The 27,539-nt window shown below is 41.6% G+C and overlaps 8 protein-coding genes across 8 annotated transcripts; 5 read left to right on the plus strand and 3 right to left on the minus strand.

Annotated features, from left to right (window-relative positions):
• Positions 1-135: 135 nt before the first annotated feature.
• EAF02_011675 (uncharacterized protein) lies at positions 136-2,951 on the plus strand (the record flags this gene model as incomplete). Its single annotated transcript, XM_038907722.1, has 2 exons — positions 136-415; positions 469-2,951. 2 exons carry the CDS (start codon positions 136-138, stop codon positions 2,949-2,951), a joined length of 2,763 nt encoding a protein of 920 aa, XP_038752539.1.
• Positions 2,952-3,808: 857 nt separating this feature from the next.
• On the minus strand, positions 3,809-5,027 carry EAF02_011676 (uncharacterized protein; the record flags this gene model as incomplete). The annotated part of the gene is made up of 2 exons (XM_038907723.1): positions 3,809-4,811; positions 4,891-5,027. The coding sequence occupies 2 exons, from the start codon at positions 5,025-5,027 to the stop codon at positions 3,809-3,811; spliced, it is 1,140 nt and encodes a 379-aa protein (XP_038752540.1).
• Positions 5,028-6,112: 1,085 nt separating this feature from the next.
• EAF02_011677 (uncharacterized protein) lies at positions 6,113-8,288 on the minus strand (the record flags this gene model as incomplete). The annotated part of the gene is made up of 2 exons (XM_038907724.1): positions 6,113-7,847; positions 7,899-8,288. 2 exons carry the CDS (start codon positions 8,286-8,288, stop codon positions 6,225-6,227), a joined length of 2,013 nt encoding a protein of 670 aa, XP_038752541.1. The 3' UTR covers positions 6,113-6,224.
• A 493-nt stretch (positions 8,289-8,781) lies between these two features.
• On the plus strand, positions 8,782-9,664 carry EAF02_011678 (uncharacterized protein; the record flags this gene model as incomplete). Its single annotated transcript, XM_038907725.1, has 3 exons — positions 8,782-8,974; positions 9,028-9,366; positions 9,432-9,664. The coding sequence occupies 3 exons, from the start codon at positions 8,782-8,784 to the stop codon at positions 9,662-9,664; spliced, it is 765 nt and encodes a 254-aa protein (XP_038752542.1).
• A 1,398-nt stretch (positions 9,665-11,062) lies between these two features.
• EAF02_011679 (uncharacterized protein) lies at positions 11,063-11,891 on the plus strand (the record flags this gene model as incomplete). The annotated part of the gene is made up of 2 exons (XM_038907726.1): positions 11,063-11,376; positions 11,429-11,891. 2 exons carry the CDS (start codon positions 11,063-11,065, stop codon positions 11,889-11,891), a joined length of 777 nt encoding a protein of 258 aa, XP_038752543.1.
• A 372-nt stretch (positions 11,892-12,263) lies between these two features.
• Positions 12,264-13,316, minus strand: EAF02_011680 (uncharacterized protein; the record flags this gene model as incomplete). Its single annotated transcript, XM_038907727.1, has 4 exons — positions 12,264-12,887; positions 12,967-13,074; positions 13,126-13,262; positions 13,313-13,316. 4 exons carry the CDS (start codon positions 13,314-13,316, stop codon positions 12,264-12,266), a joined length of 873 nt encoding a protein of 290 aa, XP_038752544.1.
• A 2,380-nt stretch (positions 13,317-15,696) lies between these two features.
• EAF02_011681 (uncharacterized protein) lies at positions 15,697-16,814 on the plus strand. Its single transcript, XM_038907728.1, has 2 exons — positions 15,697-16,457; positions 16,515-16,814. The coding sequence occupies exons 1-2, from the start codon at positions 15,761-15,763 to the stop codon at positions 16,694-16,696; spliced, it is 879 nt and encodes a 292-aa protein (XP_038752545.1). The 5' UTR covers positions 15,697-15,760; the 3' UTR covers positions 16,697-16,814.
• A 720-nt stretch (positions 16,815-17,534) lies between these two features.
• On the plus strand, positions 17,535-18,095 carry EAF02_011682 (uncharacterized protein; the record flags this gene model as incomplete). The annotated part of the gene is made up of 1 exon (XM_038907729.1): positions 17,535-18,095. One exon carries the CDS (start codon positions 17,535-17,537, stop codon positions 18,093-18,095), a length of 561 nt encoding a protein of 186 aa, XP_038752546.1.
• Positions 18,096-27,539: the final 9,444 nt, after the last annotated feature.

Here is a 27,539-nt window from a genome sequence, read left to right on the forward strand (position 1 = left end):
GGTTTTGCGCTAACGAAGGCGGTGAAATCATGCACGGGCCATATCAGAAAAAAAGTTGAACTGATAAGATTTTGGATATCTTCAATGCTTTGATGCTGCTATTTGCGCGCGCTGTGGAAAAATACGACTCTCAAAATGCCTCGTCGTGCAGCATCCCCCGCGCTTTCGGAGAATGATTTTGATATCACAAAATCTCTCTTCAATGACGATATAGACGGAGATGACGATAATTTCGGAAATACAACTACTAAAAATGTAGAGCCTCTGGATGCTAATGGTATACTGGATCTGGGACTTGAGAGTGATGGAGATGGCGATGGAGCTTTTATATCGGCACAGCAATCAGCTGCCAACCGAAAGAATTCAAATTTGAAAGGGCAGAGTGTCAAGAAGGGCGGTGGATTTCAAGCAATGGGTATGAAATTCCTCTCCTTGTATTTTGCGCAAATGTACTAATTTTCAACCAAGGATTGAATTCTCATTTGTTAAAGGCAATTAGTAGAAAAGGATTCAATGTACCTACACCTATTCAACGAAAAACGATACCCTTAGTCCTCGATAATCAAGATGTTGTTGGTATGGCTAGAACTGGTTCCGGAAAAACTGCTGCCTTCGTCATTCCAATGATTGAAAAGTTGAGAGCTCACAGTGTGCGTGTTGGTGCAAGAGCCTTAATTATGTCTCCATCTCGAGAATTGGCCTTACAAACATTGAAAGTTGTTAAGGAATTTGGACGAGGAACTGACCTTAAATGTGTACTACTTGTTGGAGGTGACAGTCTCGAAGAACAATTCGGATTTATGGCCGGAAATCCTGATATTGTTATTGCTACGCCTGGTCGATTTTTACATCTGAAGGTTGAAATGTCTTTGGATTTATCGTCGATGAAATATGTTGTTTTTGATGAAGCCGATCGTCTGTTCGAAATGGGTTTCGCTGCTCAATTGGGAGAAATTCTTCACGCCTTGCCAATTTCAAGGCAAACTTTATTGTTCTCTGCAACCTTACCAAAGTCACTGGTGGAATTTGCCAGAGCTGGTCTTCAAGAGCCAAGTTTGGTTCGTCTCGATGCAGAGAGCAAAGTTTCCCCGGATCTCCAGAGTGCATTTTTCAGTGTTAAAGGTGCTGAAAAAGAAGGTGCTCTATTGCACATCCTCCAAGATTTGGTCAAAATGCCCACAGGTCTACCCGAGAATGCACTAAATGCAACAGACAGGTTTGATAAGAAGCGCAAGAGAGGTCCCGATGGCCCAAGTAGGAAACTAAAGCCCACGGAGCATTCAACAATCATATTCGCAGCTACGAAGCATCATGTCGACTATCTCGCTTCTCTACTTCGTATGTCTGGATTCGCTGTTTCTCATGCCTATGGTTCACTCGATCAAACCGCTAGAAATATCCAGGTTGAGGATTTCCGTACTGGGAAATCAAATATATTAGTAGTTACTGATGTCGCAGCTAGAGGTATTGATATTCCTGTCCTAGCAAATGTCATTAATTATGACTTTCCACCACAACCAAAGGTTTTTGTTCATCGGGTCGGTCGTACTGCAAGAGCTGGTCAACGGGGTTGGAGTTACAGTTTGGTTAGAGATACTGATGCGCCATATCTTCTCGATCTACAGCTATTTCTAGGAAGGAGATTACTTCTTGGACGTGAATGTGGCGACTCACCAAACTACGCTGAAGATGTAATTGTTGGTGCTCTGCAGAGAAATGAGATAGAAAGCAAGTCGGAATGGATCACGAAACTTCTCTATGATGACGACGATCTTACCGCGTTGCGAAATGTATCAGCTAAGGGAGAAAAGCTCTACGTTAAGACCCGTAACTCGGCATCAAGTGAGAGTGCAAAGAGAGCCAAAGAAGTAGTAGCATCAAAAGGGTGGATGGAACTACACCCACTCTTCAAGGATGTGACAAATGGTGCCGAACAAGCTCGATTGGATATGCTTGCAAAGATCAGTGGATTCCGACCCAATGAAACTGTCTTTGAGATCGGGCAGAAGGGTAAAGCTGCTCACAGCGAGGCTGCTGAAATCATGCGACACCGAAGGGAGAAAATCATTCCAAGACGACAGAAGGAGGAGGATGAAAAGGCAGCAGCAGCAGCAGAAGAATTAGATAACGATACGCCTATGGAGGTAGATGGCGACGATGGTGATGATGATGATCTTGAGGTCACAGTCACTGGAGGAGATGACGATATGGCCGAGGCATCGGAAAATGAGCTTGAAGTTACCTTCTCGAAAGCATCACAAAAAGGCAAAGGACGAACGCTATCTTGGAAAGACTCCGAAAATTTCATGTCATATACGCCAAAAACTATCAATACTGCAGAAGAACGTGGATATGGTGTTCATTCTGGTTCATACAACACAGCATCTCAAAACTCAAATTTCGTCGAGGCAGCTAGAGGAGTTACTATGGACCTCACTAATGATGACGGGGCGAAATCCTTTGCCGAGCCCGCTAGAGCAAAGGGAATGAGATGGGATAAAAAGAATAGTAAATATGTCGCTCGAGCCAACGATGAGGATGGATCTAAAGGAACCAAATACATTCGTGGAGAGAGTGGTCAAAAGATTGCAGCTAGTTTCCAAAGTGGTCGATTCGATAGATGGCGTAAAGCACACAAGGTCGATCGTATGCCTCGAACAGGTGAAGCAGAACGCGAGGGCCCTGCCAGTGCTGGTGGAGTTGGACGAGGCTTCGGTACAAGATACAAGCACAAGCAAGAGAGAGCACCAAAGGAAGCTGATAAATATCGTGATGATTACCATGTCAGGAAGAAGAGAGTTGCTGAGGCAAAGGAAAAGAGAGTTGGCTCATTCAAAGATGGTAGTGGAAAGTCGGAGATTAAGAGTACGGAGGATATTCGAAAGGATAGAAAGTTACAGGAGAGGAGGAAAGCAAAGAATGCTAGACCATCAAAGAAGGGTAAATATTAGTAATATAGCGTATGCAGTGTATTGTTTAGAGAAATATAAATGGGTGTTCTCCGCCCCGTTTGTATCATTTACTGCGACTTTTGTGCCAATGTAAAAAATGTGGATGAGGGTGAGAACTTGGTCGCGCATCAAGTGACTGCAGAAGGAACAAGATGCTTATTCTTATTCAAAGCTTATGGTCATACAAACTGCGACCCATTGGGGCGTCATGCAGCCAGTAGGCGGGAAGGTGCAATACATACATATAGTAAGCAATTCATAATAACTTTGTACTATACGAGTTTTCATAGTTTACATGGCTGGTAGTCGGTCTCGCTTTCGTATAGTATGGCTACATACAAGATTGCAAGTGGCATTAGATCTCTATCTTCTCTGATCACATTTCCAGATCAAAGGATCATTTCTTGCCATGTCGAAATTTGTGTCAAATATCCTCTACTTTTGGGGAATATACAAAACACACTTAGCATCTAATCCACATCAATATATGTATACATTGACCAATTCATTCAATCCTAATGTTAAATATCGATTTTCCTATTCTCTGAACATCTACCAATACAAAATAATAACTCGATCAAGAAAAAACTCGAAATTTCGCATAACAAACACATTGACTCTGTAGGAAAACTACACAAAAATTGCCAAATCCTTCAAATCCTTCTTGTGAAACATGAGTACTGCTGAACCTCTATAAATATCCAAAGAAATTATGAGATAGAAGATTGCAAACGATAATGAAATGAGAAACCAATGCTCGAAAATGAGAGAGAGAAATATCGTATCCAAATAGACAATAGAAAAATCGTGTAGATGTAGTCATCCATCCAAATTGAACTTGTCGGGAGCTTCCATTCTCAAGAATACGCGTGCCCATTTCCTCGATCACTTTCATCCCCTTCCCCTCGCGCCATTCTTGCTTCGTACCCAACTTCATTCTCATCTTCATCTTCATCTTCATCTCTTCCTCTTTGTCTTCGTCCCGAACTTCCATTCCCTACATCTTCATCATTCAATCTTCTTCTACTTCTTCTGCTACTTCCTGGTACATTTCCCCTCTCGCTACCTTCACCCCGTTCATCTCTTCTCCTCATACTTCTACTTTCCATCTCTAGAGAATCAAGCTCCCGACCCATCTTATCCTTATAGCCCCAATCCACATCTGCGTCAGCGACGCCCAATCCGGCACTACTCAACGCATCTGAAGCGCGGCGTTTGCGGGATTCATGCGCAGAAAGTGGAGACCAGGGACTTTCTTGGGATTGGTAATGTGGTTGGTGAGTCTGGAGTTGAGTTTGGGAAGTGGGAAGAGGAGAAAAGTTTGGTCTGATGGATGGGAGGTGGGGTGTTTGAGGTTGAGGTTGGGTGAGAGGGGTGTGGTATTGGTTTTGGGCTTGGTGGTATGGTAGATGAGCTTGGGGATAATGTTGAGAGGGGTCAAAATGACGAGAGTGTGGGGGAGGCGGTGGTGGTGTAGGAGCTGGTGGTGGTGGTGGGTGGGGGTATGAAGGTGCGGAGGTGTAGATAGACTCAGGCTGAGGTGCATTTATGTGAGATGGCATATAGGGTGGATAGTGATGTTGAAGTTGAAGTTGAGGTTGAAGTTGAGAGGCAGTTGTGGTTGTAGAAGGCTGTAAGTATGATGCAGATGTAGTAGGATATAATACAGGAATGGAGGGTTCGGGATAGAGAGTTGGGTCATAAAATGATGGTGGTGCTGAGCAAGGTCTTTGAGCATAATGTGATGATGCCATTGGAATCTCTTGATATTCCTCATGTTGAATAGAAAAGATTGTGCCTTGTGCCTGCTGTCTATTGGAAGTATCACAGTTCTGAGTGTCGGGTTCAGATGGCGATCCACTACTTCACAGCACGCGGTTAGCCTAATTCATCATTTTCGCAAGCAACTAGAGCATAAAAGAAAAGTAGAAGAACTCGCCTTGACGAACCAACATCTGCGCCAGTTGAGCCAGAATCTGTAAAATGATGTTCCTCCATACCGACAATTGCGGCTTGAGCAGGCTGACCCCGACTATCTCGCTCGCTAGACTTATCCAATCCGCTTCGTAAACGCATGTATACGCATCCAAGTAGCTCAGATGCTTAACCCAGCTAGAACAAGACTAAGAAGTACAAGCAAATGAAAGCAGAGTCCCGATAGGCGAGATGACGATCTTACTTATACAAAGTTCTTAAATTCGTTCACATATTACATATCATATGCATGAATTCTCCCCACAGTATTTCTGCAGACAGAAGGAGAGAACCGGTTGGAAAAATGGCTCATTACACAGCATTGCCTTACCATCGACAATACAACGCCTCCATTACCGATACACTGGGACGTTTTTGCATGTTCATGCTGGTACTTGTGCCTTCACAATGTGTTCAGTCCAGCCGGACAGGGATCGCGTTAGGCTCGCTCCGGCCTACACACTGTATGCTTAAAACCGCTGCTTTGCTTCTTTTCCCAATTTCATCACATCCAACTTCATCACAGATTCATTTCTTCGAACATTTGCCACCGAGGCTGAGAAGTTGGAGCAAACATACTGTATCAAGCCACGGAGTGTCAAGCACATCTTACACGGAACAACTAAAAGTGGCTGATCATATATCAAGCCGAACATTGCACAAGGGGAGCTCTCCTTCGCGAGGCTGACAGTGGCTTGTTGAAAATTTGCATGAGGGTTGATGATTATGGCGGCCGTAATGATGTCCTTTCTTCAACTTTGGCCCCCATTCAGACAGGGGTGAGATGGGATTGGCTGAGCCGCAGTCTGGGGCGCACTGATGCGCACCATGTAATGGCGATATTCCTATTTCGACAATTAGCATTGTTGACAAAACAATCTACGAAAATGATGTTATGCGCCGATGCCCATGAGTTTCCATGGATATGTTGGTTCAATGCAGAGTTGCAGAAACGGGGAAGTCGGAAGTTTGTTGAAGTGAAACGGGAAACGGGTAGGGCCATTCTAAAGCTTCCATGCACAGCCCGCCTTGATGATGCTGGACGAGTAAGCCCTGCGCCTAATTTGTCTCCATAATAATTCTTTATTGTTGACGTCAAAATCTTGATCAAGCCTCGATATTTGAATAAATAAGCAAAACCATAGATTGTTGTTTTAAAACCCTGTCTCACTGAGCGAACAAATTGAAAGGACTTGTGGTATCATTGTGGTATCATTGTGAGATTAATCTAGCATATAGAGAAATATTCTTTATGTCGTAGCTTGACTATCCTGGTTTTTATATCCCGTCATCTACACCCTAGCTCGACGTTTCTGTTCTCTTGTACTTCAAGAACCTCGCTAGATTCAATACTGCTTCATCAATCCTCGAACGAAGCTCTGGTGACTTTCTCTTGTCAATTGATTTAGCCATCTTCTTGCACTTAGGCAAACTTTCCTCCAAGTGTTTGTCGAATCCACTTTCCCAGAAAACTGACTGGTCAAATGAATAACTTTTGTCGGCATAAATATCGAAAATCTCGTTCAAGGCTTCCACCGCATGAGCCGCAGGGGTTTCGGGAACGCCTGCAATGAGAGTGACTAGGAAAATGCCAATTTCTCGATTAAGTTCGATAGGTGTGGGCTCGAGGGCAAGACTACCTAACACGCCAATACATTTGACCCCCAAAGACTGAAAAGCTGAATCATCAAGATTTTCTGCGTCTTTCTTAGAAGCCTTGGAGTCACTTGGGGTTTCGAAGCCCTTCGAAGCATGGTAGAGAGCCATAAACTTTCTGTGCTCATCTGCTCGTATTTGAACACGTCCCTGAACACTCTTACAAACAGCCCAGGCAATACTTGTAATAGAGGCGGCCAGTTCAACGTTTGCCGTGTTGGATGCAAGTACACGACACACGACCTCGTCCCATATACGCTGGGCAAGGCCAGCCCATGACTTTTGCAAGCTACCAAGATGGCTCTTGGAAAAGTCAATGGAGGAGACGGTCCATGCGATGTTGTTTAGAGCTGCCAGAGCAGGAGTTTGTACATCATCACCCTCCATTTTTGAGTCCTCGGATAGTTGTGTAAGAGCTATAACGGCAGGACAAGCGACCTGAACAAGTTGATGGAGTGTATCTTGATCATTAGACGTCTCCTCATCTTCTGGGTCATCTCCCAGGACCATATCCATGTCGGCCTCGATATCCTCCTGTGTCATTTCGTTCTCTCCGTCACTCAAGTCACTTTCTTCACCTTCCGACAAATCTGCATCACCGTCAACCATCTGGTCTTCATCCACTTCCTCGTCATCTCCAAATCCTTCAAACACTTCCTCCTTTCCGTTTCCAAGTTCAAGAGCTTCTTGAAGGCTAGTTGCAATCGATGCAGTAATTTCCAAGGCCATTTGCAAGACTCGTTCGGGGCTAGAATTTGTCGTGTGGCCGTTTGTACCATTGGCAGCATTTGTCTGTTGTGCTTGTTGCATTGACTCGATCAAAGTCGGGAGAAGAATAGCATCCGAGGCGCCATCCATGGGAGCATTGTCATCGACCCAATTCATTGCTGTAAAGATGTTATGAAGTACTCCACAAGTAGCAACGCCTTTGAATCCACCGGAATTCTTCAATTGCATCAGTAGTTTGAACCAATCCTTCTGCTCTGTAATGAATTCGACCAAGGTCTTATTGTCTTCTGTTAAAGCTGCTAAACATGACAGTACTTCATTATTGATCTCCAATGGAGTTGCTTCGAGCGACAACAATCCAAACAAAAAGTTGATAATTGTAGATAGTTTTGATATGGCTTCGACAATCTCAATCTCGGCTTCAGACAGGGAGGTTAACAGTGTTATTACAGAACTTGTAAGACTCCACAAGAGGTCCTGTTGAGATTGTGGTATTTTCGAGAGCGGAGTGTCTTTTGAATCGATCGTTTCGATAATCTACTTTTGTTAGAGTAGTGATGAGAGAATGGGATTGCTGTGACTGCTTACAGATTTGACAGCTCCCTCAATTGCAGTTAGAATATCCTGTCTATATAAATGCACACAAAAGTCCGCTTCCTCTTCTAAGGCTAGATTTCTCATGATTCCCCATCCTGCGATTCTAGTCTCCATGCTCGAGTCTGTGAGGGTTTGTTCGAGCAGAATTCGAACAATCTGCTCTCGCAAAAATAACTTTCGACATTTTGTATCGTCAACGAGGTTCGCAATTGCAGTCGCGGCGGTTGATCTCTTCAATTGGTCTGCACTTTGTAGATCTTGGAGAACTGGTAGAATTTTGCTCTCTCGAATAGCTGCAAGCTCTGGGTCAGTGGGTGGCTTGATGGATTTTGCAGTAGGATCAGCGCGATGCTTGGTCCTATTTCTAGAAGCTTTTCCCATATTGGTATTTCGAATGTAGAGCAGGGTGATAAGATATGCTATTGGGTTGGGTTGGGTTGAATTGAATTGACTAACTTGTGTTGAGAGACAGAATACGAGGTCTTGTTCCCCAGATGATATCGATGTACTCGTAGGTAGGTAGGTACTTGGAGATTCGAATTTCTCTCGGTTCCCGAGCCGACCAAAATTCAAACAAACTTTTTTTTCTGCCCCTCTAATTGCCTGAGGTGTCAAACTTTATTATTGACAGCCTTCATTGACCAAACTAAATTTCCCCGCCGAATTTAACCTTATAAGGTTGGGCTTGGGCCAGGGCCAATTATCCAGGCGGGAATAGCGCCGGCAGTTTAATTACTTGAGGCATTTTGTCCCTGTTCCCCTTGTCAATCCTGTGAGCCATTTCAGCCATTTCCGCCATTTCTGAACAATATAATCCCAAGGAAGGACTTTCAAAATCCCACAAGACCACCACTCTCCTCCCTCCATTTCCACCATGTCTACCACAACTTCAATTACACAGGCTGAGCCTATTACTGCTCAGAGTATTCTTCGACTTTTCCCTGACATTGACACGAGCTCTGCAGAACTCGAAGGTCACGATGAAGAGCAGATCAGATTGATGGATGAAGTCTGCATTGTCCTAGACGAAAATGATAAGCCTATTGGGAACTTCAGCAAGAAGATATGTAAGAGAAGAGAAACAAGTATTTGTCCGCTACTTATATACTGATCACTCTAGGTCATCTCATGACAAACATTGACAAAGGCCTCCTTCATCGCGCATTCTCCGTCTTTCTTTTCAACTCCAAGAATGAATTACTCCTTCAACAACGTGCGACCGAAAAGATCACATTCCCTGATATGTGGACTAACACCTGCTGCTCCCATCCCCTTGGTATACCTGGTGAAGGTGGTTCTGAGTTGACTGAAGCTATCATGGGAGTTAAGAGAGCAGCACAACGAAAGCTTGAGCACGAACTTGGTATCAAGCCTGCGCAGGTACCCATCGAGGACTTCAAATTCTTGACCAGAATCCATTACAAAGCACCCAGTGACGGAAAATGGGGAGAGCATGAAAGTATGTCAACCTGTTTTTATGATTCCTTATGATGTACAATGGCTAACGATTGACAATATTTTTAGTCGATTACATCCTCTTTATTACCGCCGATGTCGACCTCGAGCCAAACATGAACGAAGTCCGCGATACTCAGTACGTTTCTGCCGATGGACTCAAGACTATGTTCAACGATCCCTCTTTGAAGTTTACACCTTGGTTCAAGCTTATCTGTAACTCTCTCCTTTTCGAATGGTGGGAGCACAAGGATACCGATCTCGAGAAGTATATGAATGAGCAAGATATTAGAAGAATGTGAGGACGATTTTGCTGGAGCAAATCGGATCAAAGATGAATGAATATGGAGGAGTTATTGAGGAGCTGAGAATTTTACCATGCATGATGCATACTGCATATTGGCATTGAGGTTTATCGCGATACTAAAGTTTACACCCAACAGAAAAGCGAATCACTTGATTACGCCTAATTAATATCATTTAGTACGATCAACGCGGGCGAATCCCGAGTCTCTTTCCAATTGGACATACTGTGTCTGACAATATGCAACGCAAAACGTCCTGTTTTTGCATGTTCCCAATATCTTTTCTATCTTTACTCTACTGTTAACTTATGATTACTTTCTTGATCTAATACTATCTATCTGTCTTATCCATCCACCCCTTCCTTTATCTCGCTTACCCAATTCCTATTTTCGTCGTTGTTCCACGCTCGAGCCACGCTGTTCATCTTATCTCCCTTCAGTGGAGTGGAGTAGGATCGTATCAAAGTCGGCGGACGGGGCGCGACACCCTTCAAAGATTACTCCGATATCTAACCAGATTTGGGAGGTCCAGCCACAGACCCTTTGGACCAGATGATCGCACATGGCGTCCCTTGTCAAACTTAACAAGTAGAGTATCCATGTATTGATTGTTGAAGGGTTGATATCAATCCAATCAGCTTATGGAATTTCCCAAGAATCATGCGGCAGGCTACACTTGCCCCAAGGGATTTCACAGACTCAATCCTGTTGGTTGCCCTCAATCTTTATGCTGGCCTCGTGCTAGTATACAAGTGGACTTATGCAGCGTTTAATTGTGGCATGGTTATCGTTGAGGAGTACCTTGACGTTTTGAGTTCGTAGTGATGACTACATAAACCTCAACCCAATCGCCATTTCTCCGAATCCCTTGCTTTTCAATTCATCTCAGCAGACAATTACAATCACAATCACAAGTTCTCTGTAACATAAATCATTAAGCCTCCCAAGGAAACACAAGAAAACATAAACTCCATTCTTTCTCCTCAATTCACCTCGTATCGATCGAATTAGCAAAGTCAACACTTGTCCGGCTCACGATTCCCATAGCTACACAATCGACGACCAAAGTCTATCTACCCACTGTAGACGAAGCGTGATTCTCGAAGAATCATACTGCTTTTCCCGCTGAAGAGTAACCCGAGTTTGATAAACATCTACATTGATGTCGGTTGATTTCCGCCAGAGTCTCAACTGTCTTCGTTTCCCATCTCGATACATAACAGTATCGAGAACTCAGCTCTCGATAGTTCATACAGGCGATTTGAATAGGCCAGCTAATAAACCGGATTCTTGTTCGTTCTTGACCTTCCCAAATGCCTCCAAATACCATGTTAACTTGTTAAATCTGCAGAATTATTCCAACGTCTCAAGATATATCATTGACAAATCGCAATCATGGCGCATGTTATTGAGGATAATGGTACGACCATGACTTTTCTTGAGAAGAAGCGCAGCCTTTCCCCGGCTACAACGGAGGAGGTCCGTGTAGTAAGCATCTCGGAGTGCGAGGGAGCGGCTCAGTGTCTAGCTCAAGCTTTTGCTACAGACGAAGTAGCAAGATACTTCCTTGATACCGATGACATGACTTCTTATTCCGAGGACTACAAATGGAAACTTCATTGTGATATAATCAAGTACATGACCGCTGCTCATTGCTACAAAGGCATAGTGACTACCATTGGTCCAAACTACGATGCAGTCGCTCTATGGTACGTCTACTGGGATCCACATTTTCTGAATAACGAATTAACAAACCAATAGGATGCCTCCCGGTCAAGACATGGACGATTGGCTTACCTTCTTCCGCAGCGGTCTCTGGAAACTCTACTTCAGGCTCTCCGTGGAAGGCCGCAAACGTTTCTATGGTGAATTTCTGCCCCTCCTCCACCATACGATCGACGACGTCATGGGCGAGCGCAATAACAATTTCTACTACCTCGTTTATCTCGGTAGTAAACCTAGCGCTCGAGGAAAAGGATACGCGAAGAAATTAATCCAACATATGACTGATCGAGCGGACCGTGAAAACCGTCCCACGTATCTGGAGTCTAGTGCCGAGAAAAATCTGAGCTACTATCGTAAGTTGGGTTTCGAGTGGAAGCAGGATATTGTGATGGAAAGAGGGGTCAAGCCGGTTAAGATGCAGATTATGGTCAGGGAACCGAAATTTGTGGGAGAGACTGTCGAGGGAAAGGAGGGTGTCAATGTTGAGATGATTGAGTAGGTGGTGTCATTGCGATTTGAGTTCTGCTTCTGATATCTATTTTCCTTATCAAATTGACGCTTTTAAGCTTCCATGATTGCTCTTGAAGATTTTGTGGTTTATCGGATATGTCTATCTTTGGGTAAAGCTTATGCATAAACAAATCCGCGCCTTTTGAAGCACTCAAGCAAGCGTTAGTCTTAATTGTTATCTATTCCGATATTGGATAATATAACGATATCATCATTTTTTTTTACCTAATTCTAGCAATCTAAGAATCTCATTTGGTATATCTTCTCATAGAACCATACTTCATTCATATGCAGCCATTACTTTTACATAGATGCCATAATCCCATCCTACAACGCCATTGATGCTACAATCTCCCATCCTCTAGTACTCTAACACAGCCCACGTCTCATCATCAACCGTCGTGTAGATACAACCCTCCGCCAACAACTCATCTCCGCACTTGTAGACATCTGCAACTGGCATACCAAGCTTGGTCGCAATCATATTTACATTCAAACCCTCATTGTTCTGGGGCTCTGACTGTAATAGATCGAAAACAATTCTGGAATTGCGAGATACCTTCGCAGGTAATATTTTACCACCACCTGTAGACGCATCCCCGGCTCCCATGTTATTGCCACCATACGAATCGACAAACATTCCATCACCTCCCTCTTTCTTTGTCATAGCACCTGCTGTATCGATGGGACCGCGAGTGAAATATAAATGTGCCAGAGTAGCTTCTAATCCATGGAATGTCACTTCGTTCATATCGAGAACGGGTCGGATAATATGAGCTCCTACATGACGTTTGTCATGGAAAGACTTGAGTCTTCCCCATACGTGTATGTATTTTCCTTCTTCCGGCACAGCTCTTGCGTTTTCGGGAGCAGCGTCGTTGTCGATCCATTGTTTTACTTCGATGAGACCGGTGCCGTCGTCGACTTTGTAGGTGTTGTTTGTGGCTTGGGTGGAGATGGAGTGGACTTGGCCAACGAATGAGAGCTAATGGTTGAGAAGTTAATATGCTTGTCTGGTGATAGATAGTGGCAATGCATAGTATAATAGAAAGGAATATACCTACTTGAGTTACTTCCGATCCATCGATTTTGAAATCTGCATCGGGATGTGGTTGCACGGCCTCGAGGATTTGCTTGATGGTTACTGGTCGCAATGTATCTTTACCATATGTCTAAATGTCTCATTAGCATATTCATATGACTTCATAAGTAGCAAGACATACCTTTGATCCTCCAGGACTTTCTTGGCTTCCTCCCTGCGATCCACCGTATCCTCCTTGAACAAATCCACCACCATCTGCCCCGCCTTGTGCGCCGTAACTGGTGGTTGAATAATTATTTTGGTATCCGTAGCTGTTCGCTAGGTACAAGTCAGTTTTGAGTTTTGGAGTGATGCGCGGGGAAACTTACACATGATTGACGTCGTTAGAGTGTGGAGGGCAGATATCGAGATTGTGCTGTTGTTGAAAGATGGAGACGATAGATGGAAGACGCGTTGACCGCGACTGGATAAAAAGTCGCGTAAAGCGGAAATTTTGAAGGTCATGTGATGGGTGCAGCATTTGGTATTGGTCCCGGCATTCTTCCGACCTCCTGACACAAACAAGCGACAAGAGACTTAATATTGCATGCAATTGGTATTCCGTCACGAATTTAACCAGTTCTGACATTCTGTGTTGAGGTCAGCTTCTGTGTAGTAGGCCTCCGCTTGGAACATTGTTCATCGATGGATGCGTTGAATGCATAGCAAAGATTGCAGCTCTTTCCTGTTTGGACAGTTTGATTGCAGGTTAAGTGAGAAGTTTCATCCTCAATAAGAAGTCGTCATTGGCAGATCTATAAATGCCGAGAATCCCTCAAAAACAAAGTCTTGTCATGCTGGGAGAGAATGAAGGACTTAGATGCGTCATGGCGTTTTGGTTGTCAAAGATACCTGGCCGATCATGTATGATCACATTCATATCCACTCACAACAACATTCATTTTCCGACTCAATCGACTCAATGGCTAGCGTCATTAGAAGTCCAATCCTATCTTATCAAATTCCCCTTCTTTACTCCAACCAATAATATTCAAGGCCAGGATCTTGGCTGTATGTCTCAAAGGATTGGTGTGCAAATTGTGGTCACGAATTTTTTCCACAGACGGCAAGTTGTGGAAATGAAAATGTGAACATTACTCGTTTATATTCCTGAATATGTCTTTCATGCGTTATGATGGCATCTAGTGAGTTACAGGCGTCCGGGAAGCTCGGAAGTATATATATCCAGTGCTTTGAATGGCAGTACTGGTAAGCCTGTCGAGGTAATTACTGTCGTGTCTTATAATGGCTGTCATTATTCAATTCCTAGAGATTCTGCTATGAATCGAAGCAATGTCCAAGAACAGAAAGTGATCACATGATAAGGAATGTGAATGTTCGTAGTTGTTGACTGTTGAAGGCTTAGGTCGTCCGGCCCAGGACATGCGTAGGATGTATAACATCAAGGCTCAACGTAAGATTACCTTTGAGAGACGAGCCACTCCCTCAAAAGCAATAGGCATTGATAAGAGACATAACAGTCTTCACGAACATTGGCTGCAGAACGCGTTTCGTGTTTTTGATCTCTATATCACTAGCACTTGCAGTCAGTACGAGGAATATTATGTCCACCAAGACTTGTTTGAATCACAAGCTTCCCATGTTAATTATTTGCCATTTCTCGTACCTCAGTTATAGACATCTTCAATGACAGTCAAGTTATACTTCTCTTTCACCTTTCAAACCTTTTGGACTAATGATATTCACTCAGAGGGCCATGTTTTAATAAACCTCCCTTGAAAAAGTATCGAAAATATCCTTTCGCTACGACTCGAACAGTTGCAAAACCTTTATCCGTTTGACAGGTGAACGAGTGATCTAGAAATGTCACCACAGCAGCTTGCATCTCCTGCTCAAACATGCCGAGTTATTCAATCTGGTAGGGCTGTGACATTACTCTTCTTGTCAAATCATGACAGTTCGTGTTGCGTGATTTGTCCGACGAATTCAAGGAGGCATCCTTTTTTTTATAAGCTGAACATTTCACACATAGTTGATAAAGATTTCGGGTGAGATAGATAACGTGGGATTGATACATGACAGCATGCGGGATATTGATAAGACAAATGGGGGCCGAAAAATAGCTTGACATGACATGGAATTGCAATGCAGTCCCATCTGACCTCATATCATGTCTGTATAGCCGGGAAATTGCGTTGATTCTATCCGTTATCTTGGGTAAGAGGAGACTTTTCCACAATTTGCTGGGCCTCTTTAATCTCCTCAAAAGAGTTGAAGAGTTCCCCGTGGATAAATTTGTGTTCATGAAAACGTGACTATCTATTATTCGTCTATGGTTAGACCTTCCAGAACTTCACTTTTGAAGGGAAGCAGTAGAAGTCCGAAATTGCTTGGAGTAGGTATTGATCATATTAAAGTGTCGATTTAAACAATATATTGGCTTTTCGTCCAATCGATGAGGCTAATAATCATTGTATTATTATTATCCCCTCAACTAAATGCCTTAATAAAACAGTGATTCTGCATAGAAGACATCGTTCAAGAATAGCATTAATCGTGGATGGGAAACTTGTTAAAGGGTCCGGATAAACCTAAAGTGACTACTGACTCACCGGGCAGAAACCCCCCACTACTGAACAGCCAATCAAATGTCCCATTCCACCCACTCATTATGAGTCGAAAGCTCAGCCACCTAATCATTGTGATGTGCCAGAAATATGGAATAAAGATTTTCAGATGATATAATCTTCATGACCCGTCTCTTAATTTTAATCTTACAGTTTCCCTCCTAATAAATCCTGAAAACAAACGAAACAATGAACAGCTTTACAGCTACCCGACACAAAACACTCACGCCCGCCACCACTCCAGCCAACAACTCACTGCCCAGTCCTTTCGTCGTCTGCGTAATAGGGGCGAGCTCTGGCATAGGCGAGCATATCGCTTATTCATTTGCACAAGCAGGAGCTTCCGGTATTATTCTAGCATCCCGCAACAACTCTGAACTTACTCGCGTTGCTGAAAAGATTCGTGTCATATCCCCCAAAACACGAGTTGAAATGTTTTCTTGTGATATCACATTGTCAAGCAACATTTCGGACCTTGCACATTATATCAAGGAAACTTTCGGTCGCCTCGATGTCTGTATTCCCAACTCTGGATATGCGGGTCCCGTGACTCTGAAAGTTACTGAAGGTGATCCGTCATGGTTCCAAGGAAATTTCGATATAAATATGATTGGGACCTATCATTGTGCGCATTATTTAATCCCTCTATTGCTGGAGAGTGAGAATGGAGCAAAGGGTTTCATACAGATTGGATCATTGGCTGCGACTTTAACAGGTGGCCCCATTGCCAACACAGGGTATTGCGTGAGTAAATTTGCACAAAGTAGGTTTTTAGAGATGGTAGGTTCTCAGTTTGGGGAGGAAGGATTGGTTGCTGTTACTGTCCATCCGGGGGCCGTAGCAACGCCGATGGCTGCTGGAAATACACCTGAAGTTTTCCTACCTTGTAAGGTTTTCATCTATTCAACTTTTAAGGTTGCGAGAGCACTAATGAACGTCATAGATCTTGTTGATAGTGTGGATCTTTGTGGTGGGTTTTGTGTATGGTTGAGTAAGAACATCAAAGATTTGAAATGGATGAATGGAAGATTTCTGGATGCTAGGTGGGATATTGATGAGTTGCTTAAGAGAAAGCAGAATGTCGTTGAGAAGGATCTACTTAAGTGGACATTAAGAACTTCATGAGTGAGGAAAATTCTTCTTGGAAGCGACTTACGTTCAATACACAACAGTCAAGTAAAGTTTTTGAGATGAAAACCTCTCATACTTCTAAGACATTGAAACAAAAACATAGCATGAGCGTTAATTACAACAAATAATGGAACATGAGAATTGTGTCAAATTTTAAAGATAATCGAACTAAGTCTCAATTCCTGTCGAGAATTAATGATTATTGGCCATAGACAAAAGCTGGAAAAGTAAGATTTCCTTCCTTTTGTTTCTTAATAACATTGAGGTCACTATATATCTGGAATCTATTCCTTTAGATACTCAAGCAACGATCTTGAGAATTGTCGGAAGTTTGTCTCGACATTAACTCTTAGTAACTATAATCGCAATCCACCTCTCGATTCCTACACTGGAGTCAAACCCAGATGTGAAACTTCTGATTCATACCACTAGATTATGGTTCGACCGCCGGCACCTACTCAATCTTCCAATCAAACCCGTTTCTTACTTCCTGCAGGAGAATAAAGAGGAACCACCAGCAAGACTAGGAAGGTATTGTTGACCCCAAAAGGGAAATTGCCAATTTGGCGGCCCGCAAACTCTTCATGCCACTTTCCTTTGAAGAGACTTTCGTCAACAAAATATCATTCCTTTGTTTACTACGTCTTCAAAATCCTTCTCGTATAAAAATAATCATACAGTACTACTCCTTTTTCTTCTTTCTTCTTCCAGCATCAGCAAGTATCACAGTCGCCCATCGTCACACAATAAAACTTTCAACTCTCGAGCCTCTAATCCATATCCACCCAGACTGGCCTAAATCATCGTATCGATATATTCCAATCATCTAATCATGCAGCTCACCATGGAAGAGATGTATTTTAGGTCGGTACTCGAGCAAGTCCAACAGGAAGTGAATTATTCTCTCGAAAGCCTGCCAAACTTTAGGGACTCAGTACTCCATTTATCCAAGCAGATACCTGATATCATCATATCGGAAGAGAAACTTGAAACAGAACTGCAGGAGGATATGGATGTCTTGGAAGATTTTAAGAAAAAGCTTGCTGTGGGGGTGGGACGTCAAAGAATATCAATTAGTATTGGAGAGATGGAGGCGATAGAGTTAGCCACCCGCAACATGAGAGAGAAATGGGAGGAGAGAGAGAGAATGTTAAAAGCAGAAGAGGTATTGCTTGAGGAGGCATTGCAAGACGCAGAGAAGGCATTCCTCGAGGCTGAAGAGATATTAAAAAAGGCCCAGGAAACATGGAATGACGCGGAGGCGGCATGGCACGCCGCGGCATTCGAGTTAATAGATTCGAGAACGCTTGAGTCGGATGAGGAAAGTCTGTCACTTCAGCAAGAAACCGAAGAAACAGAAGCTGAAAGCCAGCCAGCTGACACGATTACATGAGGAGGCTTGGGACGTCAGCGAAACTAGTTGTGGTAGCCTGGCGCCTTAAATCTGTCATTAGGAGGACTCCGCCTCGCAAGGGAAGACTTACAATATTAGATTACTACGGGCTCTAGCTCTGGGCGAGATTTGTTAGAGTAACAATAAACATGGTATTACTACAAATGCCTGGATATCATAAAAGTATACTAAAGATTATTCATATACTGTGGCTGAGTGATATTATACACGAAGTCGAAATCGTAAGAGTATTTATGCTACTAAGCTTTGGAAACATGAAGAAAAATATCAAGAGCTCGTCGCATAACAGGGCTTGAAACTTTTTCAACCCAATGGTTAAATGACATGCAGGAATTAGTAACAACAGGTCAGTAAATGTTATTTACTATTTACTAATCAAATTAGACAACAGCAAGATCTATTTACAATTGAAAATCACAAGTAAATTCTGTGCAACCCAGTACAAACTTCAACCCGAACAATATCGTCGTTTGCTTTTCTTCTGATTCAGCGGGTTTAAATACTTGAATGTCTAATTCTGATTGATTGATTAGAGCTAGCTCAATATTTGAATCGTCTTAAAGAATTTTCGGCCTCTGAAAGTTCGAACTACTTGAGGGAATTACAGATTATAATTATATCCATAGTTTTGATTAGAAGATTGTAATGAATTAATTATAGGCGTTAAGACGAGACAGTGGAATTGGTATTCGAATGAAATTTTCAAAATTATTCTCTGGGGAGAGACCTAGATATATATACAAAATTAAAAAGTGGGGATTTGTCATGGTACGGGTAAAGACTTATATTGTACCATAAGGGTAGAAGAGCTATGGAAGAGTGAAGCCCTACTTATAGGAAATAGGGCGCGCTAGTATTCTGTATCTGAAATATGAAGGCAACTACAGATCATATAATTAGCACCGTGACAGTATCCCCCGCTCAAAACAATCGATCCATAATCGCAATATCAATTAATCTTTTAGAATATAAAATAATATTAAAATACTCTAATTTCTATTATTAAATTAAAATGAACTTTTTTAGGAGTAATAATCAATTAATGAAGCTTTTTAGATTTACCTTAGCCTTGATTTGGGAGTGCGTTTGATATAAATACTAATAGGGGATTAGGAATAGTAGATCTTTTGAAACCTATTCAAATGGGTGATTCTGGTTTATCTAGATTTACTAAGTGGAAAGTGATAATCGTATCTTTCTAACTATAAAGGTTTTCGGTAGATTGTCAGGATGCTAGGTAATATTTCTATTTAATCTGATAATGAAATCCATCCTCATTATGATAGTCGAATAGTTTATCGAATTCCCATTGCTCGATTTCTTCATTCGTTTCGTTATCTTTTTCTAGGATATATCCTTGATTCCGGCGGGATTCAGTATTGTTGATTGTTTCTTGACCGGCTAATCCAGATAAATAATAAAATGATTAGAGTAATAAGTTATAGAATATTGGAAAGATCTTGAAACTAATAGGAAACTAGAATAAACAGGTTTGTTTATAAATTTTGATAATCTTATAAAAGCTATCCCATTTATTATCACCTTTTTTTATTAATTAATTAATCTTTATATTCTTAGTACTAATCTATACTCTATTATCCTCTTTATATAAAAAAATATTGGTATAAGTTTTATTAATATAATCTTTATATTTCTAAATGAACTAAATAACTAAAGCTTTCAATTTTATTAGAATAATATCAAATCGATCTATAATCTTATTAGCCTTCAGAAACTCATACCTATATTGATATAACAAATTCAGGGGAACAGGTAAGGAAAGCTCAACATTAAGGTATGAATGAAAACTATAATTAGCGAAGAATAGGGATATACTAATAATCTTCAAGGTTATATTATTAAATGCAAACTCTGTGAACAAAAGTTAATCGTATTAATTGTCTTAATAAAAGTTTATAAAAGCTTGAAGATATTGTTTTTATTATAATATTTATTCTCTCTATTTGTTTATTAAACTTAGAATGAAATGAGGAGAATTGTTTTAAAGTAATCGATAGACGTTTGGATAAGTGTTTCCAAAATTCTGATACAAATTGCGAATCTCTATTGGATATAATGTTATTAGATAAACTGTATAAATAGTAGATTTTCTCAATAAACCGATTAACAAGCTTTTCTGTAGAGAATTCTATAACTGGAATGAAATAATACATTTTCGTTAGGTGATAAACAATTGTAATGATATATTGATACTTTTTATTATAGTGTTTGCTAATTAATAATAGTGTGATATAATCAATGAAGATATCGGATTAGGGGCGAAATGGTATAGGCAGAGGTTCTAGGAATCCGGGTATAGCAAGGCGGGAGGTTTTGGTTTGGAAACAGAGTTGACAGACTTATATATAAGTTTCGATTTCTTTTAACATATTAGGCTATTAGTATGTGCAGGAGACAAGATCAATAGTCTTAACTCGGCTAGAATGCCCGGCAGGTTCGGTAAAGTATGTTCAATATATAATCTGAATGCAGAGTTTAGTAAAGGGGAAAACGAAAAAGCAATCGCAATAGAAGATTTTACTATTAATCAATCTACAATCTTAAAGGGCAATTTAGAGATCTTTTCGAATAAATAGTAGCCAATAGCAAGCGGCTGAGTTCCAAAGGGTTTCGCGTATAATAGTAATCAATTCAGATAATCCGTATGCTATATCGATAAGATCGTCGATCGGCTTCTCGATATTGGGAATGATTATACTTATAGGGGCTGTGGTAAGGTCAATATTATTGTTAACTTGTTGAATAAGGTCTTTGAGTATAGTGTTATTGAACACTTTTTCTGGGAAAACCGTTTATAGGCGATTTTTAATCCGATCATCGTTGGGATCAGCGTGAGCAGGATGGTTTTCTGTTTTTTGGCTTAGTGCATTAGGGCGAACTGCCTTATGGTCAGGATAGTATATAATACGAAAGTTGAAGTCAGATAGGAATTCAGCCTATCTAGCTTGTTTTTGGTTCAGTATCTTTATCGATATAAAGTATTCTAGATTCTTATGATTAGTAATGATTTCGAATAGCTTCTGGGTTTTATATAATTCGAATCTTTATTCTTTTAAAAACTTAATGATAGTTAGTAATTCCTTATTGTAAATCTCATAGTTGTACTTGACTGTACTATGTTTTGAGAAGAAATATACAACCAGATGTAGTCGGCCCTTATTGTTATATTGAGAGAGCACTCTGTCTGCAGCTTAGTCTGAAGCGTTTATTTCAATGACTATATAGTAATGATAATCAAACATTACAAGAATTGAAACAAAAGCAAAAACATACTTCAGGTTTTCAAAGGCATTCTCTTAATCAACAATCTAATTTCATATATTCTCTTTTTTCAATAAATAATTTAAAGGTTCTATGATTTTAGAAAAGTTGTGAATGAAATGTTAGTAAAAGTTAACAAACCCTAAAAAGTATTAAAGGTCTTTTAGTTTAATTAATGATTTTTATTTGAAAATAGTCTTAACCTTATTGGGATCCATCTCGATATTACTAGAAATAATAATCAGGTTGAGATACTTCGTTTTTTTTATTTCGAATTTATATTTATTAATATCAATTTGTAATTCAGTGTTAATAAGTTTCTAAATGATTTTGCGAATTTACTTTCAATAATCTATAATATTCTCAGAATAGATCAAGATATTATTTAGGTATATTATACAATTTTTATTCAGGAGATCAAAAAGAATATGATTGATATAGTTCTGAAACGAGGCAGGAGTATTACAAAGGCTGAAAGGTATTATCAGGGATTCGAATAAGCCGAAACGAGTTGTAAAAGCAGTTTTCTATTCGTAATCTTTTGTAATCCATAATTTATTGAATATAGCAATGATATCCAATTTGGTATAAACTTTAGTATAGCATAAGGCATCAAGGGTTTCTTTAATCAGTAGCAGTGGATAACGATTCTTAATAGTAATATTATTCAGTTTATAATAATCCTAACAAATTCGAACGCCCCCCCCAGGCTTTACAGCTAGGAGGAGTAGGACAGCCGATCAGAAGCGGGATTCGCGGATGAATCCTTTATTTAGGTTATTATCGAGCTATTTGCAAACAACTTAAAACTCGACTAGGGATATTGAGTAACCTTTATTATACAAGGGCTTTTTGCTTAACATAATCTCGATCTTGTAATCCTAAGAGCATCATAGCGGGAGCTCGTTGGTAAGAAAGAATAAGAACCTAGCGAACAGTATCACGGGGCAGGCGGGCGGGATAGGGTTCTAATAACTTTGCCCTAATCTGGCAAGGTTATACTGATTCGGGTGATAGGTTCAGATTAAGGATTAAGACGTAGCTCAAAGAGCTATGATACAGGATCTTCCAAGTTGAAGATATACAGGATTTTGCTAAGCGAGCTAGCCCGATCGGGCCCTAGCTCACTTGTGCTTTGGCACAAGTACTCAATTCGATCCCCTCTAAGGGGATCAATATATCACGTGATCTCACACCGTGATATTATCTTTTTCCTAAAAGCCGAGCTCCGTTAAAGCGAAGATATTATAATTTGATTTTCTGGAGGCAGGCAGTATTCGATCAAGCGGGTCCTGGTTTATCAAAATATCTTCGATGGAAATTGCAAATCAGTTCTTATATGTCTTCCAGGTAGCTTGCAGGTTCCTCGGTCAACATATCGTAGCCGACCCAATGGACAATGTATTTCAGGTAAGGTCCTTTACGACCTCTTTTTTCCCAGCAGGAGTTCAGGATTTCGGCAACTTCAAAACGCTCGAGGCCGTCTACTTCTACAGGGAGTGGTGGCGGATTACGCTGCCCAGGAACAGGATCATTATATACAGGATATAGCAGGTTGACATGAAAAACAGAATGAATCTTCATCGAGGCTGAAAGCTCCAGTTTATAGGCATAGGGGCCTATCGGGTTCAGGATTTTGAAGGGCCCGAGGTTCTTCTAATCGAGCTTCTTCTGTGGGCGCAGGATCTTGATGTTTCTGGCATTCAGCCAGACCAGGTCACCAGGCAGGTATCTACGGGCAGGGGAACGGCGGGCATCGGCATTCTTCGAGTATCGGGCTTGACTGGCAGTTAGTTCGGTTTGTAGGTGTGAGGAGATGGCTTCCATTTTAGCGACGAATTCTTCGGCATCTCGTACGGCAGAACGGTTATTCTGGGACAGTGCAGGCTCGAAGTTCAGGCAGAGGTGAAACCCGTAGTTCGAGAAGAATGGGGTCATTCGGGTGCTTTCAGATCAGGCGTTGTTAATAGAGAATTCGGCGAGTGGGAGTCATTCTGCCCAGTCGTTTGCAGGTAGATTATATACAATTGGAGGTATTATTCTAGCATCGCATTAACCCTCTCAGTTTATCCATCAGTTTCAGAATAGTAAGCAATTGAAAGTTTACAATTATACCCAAGTGCTTACAGATATATTTCCAGAATTCAGAGACGAATTGAGCTCTATAATTAAATATAATAGTCAGGGGTAAGTTATGGAACTTCCAGATATTCTTTTGGAATAGATAAGCAACCTCTTCGGAGTTACAAATACCATAGCAAAACAAGAAATATTTCATTTTCGTTAATCAATCGACTACTACCATAATAACATCGAAACCGATACTTTCGAGCAGATATGTAATGAAATCTATTGAGATATCTTGTCAAGCTCTCTATAGGATCGGGAACGGGCGAAGAACTCCCTCCTGGCCTTTGTGATTCGGGGTAGTATGGTGACAATTATAGTAGTTACGGACCTATTGTGTAACATAATCGTAGTATTCAGGCCAATAGTAGTTCGGAATAGTAATTCAAAGGTTCGGGTACAATGCGGGTAACCAACAGCAGGCGATTCGTGATACAGACAGAGCAGATAGGTTTTCAGGGGGTGTGGTCGGGAACATATAGTTTCCCTCGATAGTACAGCAGGTTGTTGTTTCGATACACTCGGCAAGAATGATTTTCGGGTGTTTCGGGGATCCCTCTTATAGGGATTTCAGAACAGATTCGGGTACAGGATCGGCTTGGTAGCCTTCGTGGAACAGGATAAGCAGGTCGACAGGAAGGTTTAGAGGGTTTTCTGGATCCTCTAATTGTATCGCAGGGTTGGGTACAGATATGGTATGTGGGATTGCAGACTCTATAACTTTGCCATTTTTCTAGCAAAGTTATGGTATCGTCGGAATCCAAATAATCGGTGGTGTTGGTAGGGTCGGGGTTTCTCTGGCTATGGGTGGTTATAGCGAAGTGTACTTTCTTAACAATCTTAGATTCGATTAGGATAACAACAGTGGGAAAACAGATCGGGATTCAGGTTCTCTCGTTTCAGGATAGTACAGCTTTGGTGCAAAAAGCGTTTATCCCCCTCCTTAAGAAGATCTTCTGATCTCCTGGTCAGTGCATCGGGTTTGGCACCTAGCTTTCCGGGGTGATAAGTGATTCGGAAATTAAATCGAGACAGAAATTCGGACCAGCAGGCTTGACAGCGGTTCAATAGCTTTGTTGTGGTGAAGTATTCCAGATTCCTATAATCAGTGATCACTTGAATTGGTGATACGGCGCCTTCCAACTCGGGACACCATTCTTCGAAGCAACGGATAATAGCTAGCAGTTCTTTGTCGTAAATCTCGTAATTGCATTCAGCTGCCGAGTGTTTTTAGAGAAGAATGCAACAGGTCTAAGTACTCCATCATCGTCGTATTGGGAGAGTACTCCGGCGGATACGTAATCGGAAGCATCGGTTTCTACGATCACTTCCTTTTCCCAATCGAAGGAAGCCAGGACAGATGCTTCGGTAAACGCTCGCTTCAATCGGTCGAACGCTTCTTGACAGGCAGGGCTCCACAGGAACAGAACATTCTTTCTGGTCAGGTCTACCATCGGATTGATGATCTTCGAAAAATCTCTAATAAACCGTCGGTAAAAGTTCGAAAACCCAATGAATGCTTGGACGTCGGTTACGCTAGCAGGCGGTTTCCAATCCACGATTGTTCGGATTTTCTCTGGGTCCATTCGGATACCATCGCTTCCTACAATAAGGCCTAGGAACTTGGTTTCGGATTTCAGGAATTCGCACTTTTCGAATTTAGCGAACAAGCCGGCTTCCCTCAGTACTTGCAGGACCTTCTGGACATGGCGGATGTGTTCCTCTCGAGTTCGGCTGTATATCAGAATGTCGTTCAGGTAAGCGGTGCAAAATACATCCAGGTATCCTTGTAGGGAATCATTGATAAACCTCTGAAAGGTTACGGGAGCCCCTATCAGCCCAAACGGCATGACTAAGGATTCGAACAGTCCGAATCGAATATAGAATGCAGTCAGGTATTCCTGCCCTTCTTTCACTTTTATATTATTGAAGGTAGAGATGATATCGATCTTACTGAAATACTTCATTCCTTTTAGATTGTTTAGAGATTCTTTTGTTAATGGTAAGGGGTATCGATCCTTGATCGATAAATTGTTCAAAGCGCAATAATCTATACAAAACCGGAGGCCTTCATTGGCCTTCTTGATAAACAAGATAGAGAAAGCGGCGGGGAAAGAGTTCGGCCGGATGAACTCTTTTCTAAGATTCTTTTCTAGTTATTTTTTTAGGGTTTTTAATTTGGGGCGGGATATAAAGTACAAGGTATCGAAAGGAGGAATAGCTTCTTCTTTGAGACGAATCTCATAATCGTACAATCGATGAGGGGGTAGCTTCTCTGCATTCTTTGGGGAGAAGATATCTTTCCAATTTCGGAACTCGGGTAATAGATCTTTGGGATCGAATATCTTCTTTTTCTTATTTAGAATATTATCGATTTGTTCGATTGATATCTAGAACATTTCATATTTCCGGTGGGCGTAAGCCGAACAGGCTTTCAGGGAGATCGTAGCTATATCCTTATTCTTTAACCCTTCGGAGCGGGCAGGCAGATATACAGATCGGGCTTTGAAGGAACATCTAATAGAGCTTTTATACAGAACAAGCAGAACGGAGTGTTACAAAATTTGTAGCAAAACGAGCTATCGAATTGGAACGAGTTTGTCGCAAAGTCGACACGGGAATTGTGTTTTTTAAGCCAAGCTATTTCCAGTATAATAGAATAATTGAACTAGCTCGGTTATATACAAAACGATCTTCTTCTCGATATAATTGTTGATTCTAAGTCCTACTCGGATGTAGAAGGTAACTCGATTGTCGGGCAGAGTGTTTCCATTGAATCCTATAACTTCGAATACCGTAGATAGTTAGTGTACTGGTATTTTCTGGGAAGACACCCAACTTCGATTTGCAAAGGCAATTCCTTCGCATCCGCTATCGACCATAGCGTATGTCGGGAGGGTGTCTTTTTCCAAGAGCAGGATGACGGGTAGAATTATTAGATCTGTATGATTGTTTAGTTTATCTTCCAAAGGAAGGCCATGAGTAGCAGTAGCAGATAAGTGGAGGGTATGTGGAGGATCGTCCTGATCGCGGTTTAGGTTAGGTGTATCCTGTTTCCCGAATTGATTGAGCTGGTTGGCGAGCGGGGAGGAGAGCGAGGTGGGGAACGGATAGGGACTTGGTCCCTCGAAGGACTGTTCGGTACAGGGCTGGTTCTTGTAGGGCTGGTTGTAGTAGTGGTAACTCGGAGTTGAACAGGACGGGTATCGGGGTGCGGGCAGTCTCGTATCAGGTGGCTGGCAGAGCCGCAGTGATAGCATTCGCCGTGTTCCTGCTGTGAACCCAGGTTCTTAGCAGTGTATTTCTTTTTTCCTAAGCTTAGATCCATTGGGTCTTCAGGAGTAGACTTCGGGCTAGTGAGTTGTAGAGGTGGAGCAGCGATTATTCTCTGGGGTGAAGTTTTGGAAGCGATAGGACGAATATGGTGGACTTGTTGTTGGTGTTGATGGAATCGGTTATCGAGTTGTTGTAGGTGGTTAGTGTATTGATGAAATTCATGGGTTGGAGTGGGGTTATGCAACAGTATATTTTATAGTTCACAAAAGATTTCTTGAAATAGGAGTGGGGTTAGAGTGTTATCAGGTATCTCTCTTTCTAGGGCGAGTTTCTGGAATTCCGTAAAGAAGGTGCTAAAATCGAGGTGTTTTTGCTTCAGTACATATAGTTTGTTCTGTGCGTTTTGTGTTCGATTAGGATCCTTAAAGGTGGTTTCGAGATATTCGAGGAGTGCGGTATAGTCGGTGAACTGAGGAATCCCATGGGAGATCTTAGGTAGTATAAGCTCGTATGCCTTTCTAGTAAGTCTTCCAGCAGTGTAAGTCAAACAGGCAGAAATTGTTGGGAATCTATCATTATTCGCATTCAATTTTCTGTGTATCTATTAAACGAATCTGTACAGATCGGAGCGGGTGCTATCAAACTCTTTTGGATCGGGGATGTGCTCACTCAATTGAGTGGTTGGAGCAGGTATAGTGGGTTCGGGGATAGAGTCAACGGGAGTTTTCGGGGGATACG

This window comes from Botrytis sinoallii (assembly GCF_014898435.1).
Source record: "Botrytis sinoallii strain Bc 23 chromosome Unknown BSIN_034, whole genome shotgun sequence".
NCBI lineage: Eukaryota > Fungi > Ascomycota > Leotiomycetes > Helotiales > Sclerotiniaceae > Botrytis > Botrytis sinoallii.